This window comes from Nanorana parkeri, unplaced genomic scaffold (genome assembly GCF_000935625.1).
Source record: "Nanorana parkeri isolate BGI_ZX_2015 unplaced genomic scaffold, ASM93562v1 scaffold1049, whole genome shotgun sequence".
In the NCBI taxonomy this organism is placed as follows: Eukaryota; Metazoa; Chordata; class Amphibia; order Anura; family Dicroglossidae; genus Nanorana; species Nanorana parkeri.
In genome coordinates, this window is record NW_017307317.1 from 258612 (window position 1) to 259350 (window position 739).

Consider the following 739-nt stretch of genomic DNA (forward strand, 5'->3'; position numbering starts at 1 on the left):
TTTGGGCTCTATGGCAGCAGTATTTTTGGGATGGGTGGGGGCGGGGTTCAGTCTTTTCCATTCATACCTTTCTTGATGACGGACTGGTCCAGCAGATTCATGGCGTTATTAGCGTCTTCCACTGACTGTGAATATAAACCAAGAGAGATTAACACCGTGAGGCGGGTGGATATGAAAACACAGCGGAGATAAATCATAGGCGGCAGCGATTTCCATTTATATTAACCCGGCAGGACGGTGTATATTATACAACCCATATGGACGCAGAGTGGAAAATGAAATATATATTCCAGCTGATGTCGGGCCCCCCCCAGATCATAAAAAATGAGCCGGTGAAGTGCCTGTTTGAGCCAGTCATTTTCTCATCTTGTTAAACATTGAATTATACACATGGAGGATGCTGCAAGCCCGGGCTGAGCGAGCGCCAACGCGCCTCTATTCTGCATAATTCAATGCCCGGGCGCCGCTTCAAATCAATCCGAATACACTGCAAGCAAATGAAAGGCGTTCACTTAACGCTGCCATTTATTTCATGATTCGATTGTGTGAGTTCTCAATATTTCTTTCTGAATATTCGCCTCCTCGATTGCTCTATTCGTAGACAGAATTTATATCCATCTGATTATTTATTTTTATATTGCTAGTTTGTAACACACTCCTCAGCTGAATTTTTTTTCCAATTCAAGACTTTAATTCGTTCCATGCAACCCTCAAAATTATTTTTGCCAATTATAATGGT

The 739-nt window shown here is 42.5% G+C and overlaps 1 protein-coding gene across 3 annotated transcripts in view; it reads right to left on the reverse strand.

The window, feature by feature from the left end:
* The window catches only part of TFAP2B (transcription factor AP-2 beta), a 49580-nt gene that overhangs the window by 41043 nt on the left and 7798 nt on the right, over window positions 1-739 (reverse strand). For all 3 annotated transcript variants that reach the window (XM_018567444.1, XM_018567445.1, XM_018567446.1), the window contains exon 3: window positions 68-125. In XM_018567444.1, the coding sequence (XP_018422946.1) occupies window positions 68-125 (58 nt within the window). The remainder of the gene's footprint in view (window positions 1-67; window positions 126-739) is intronic.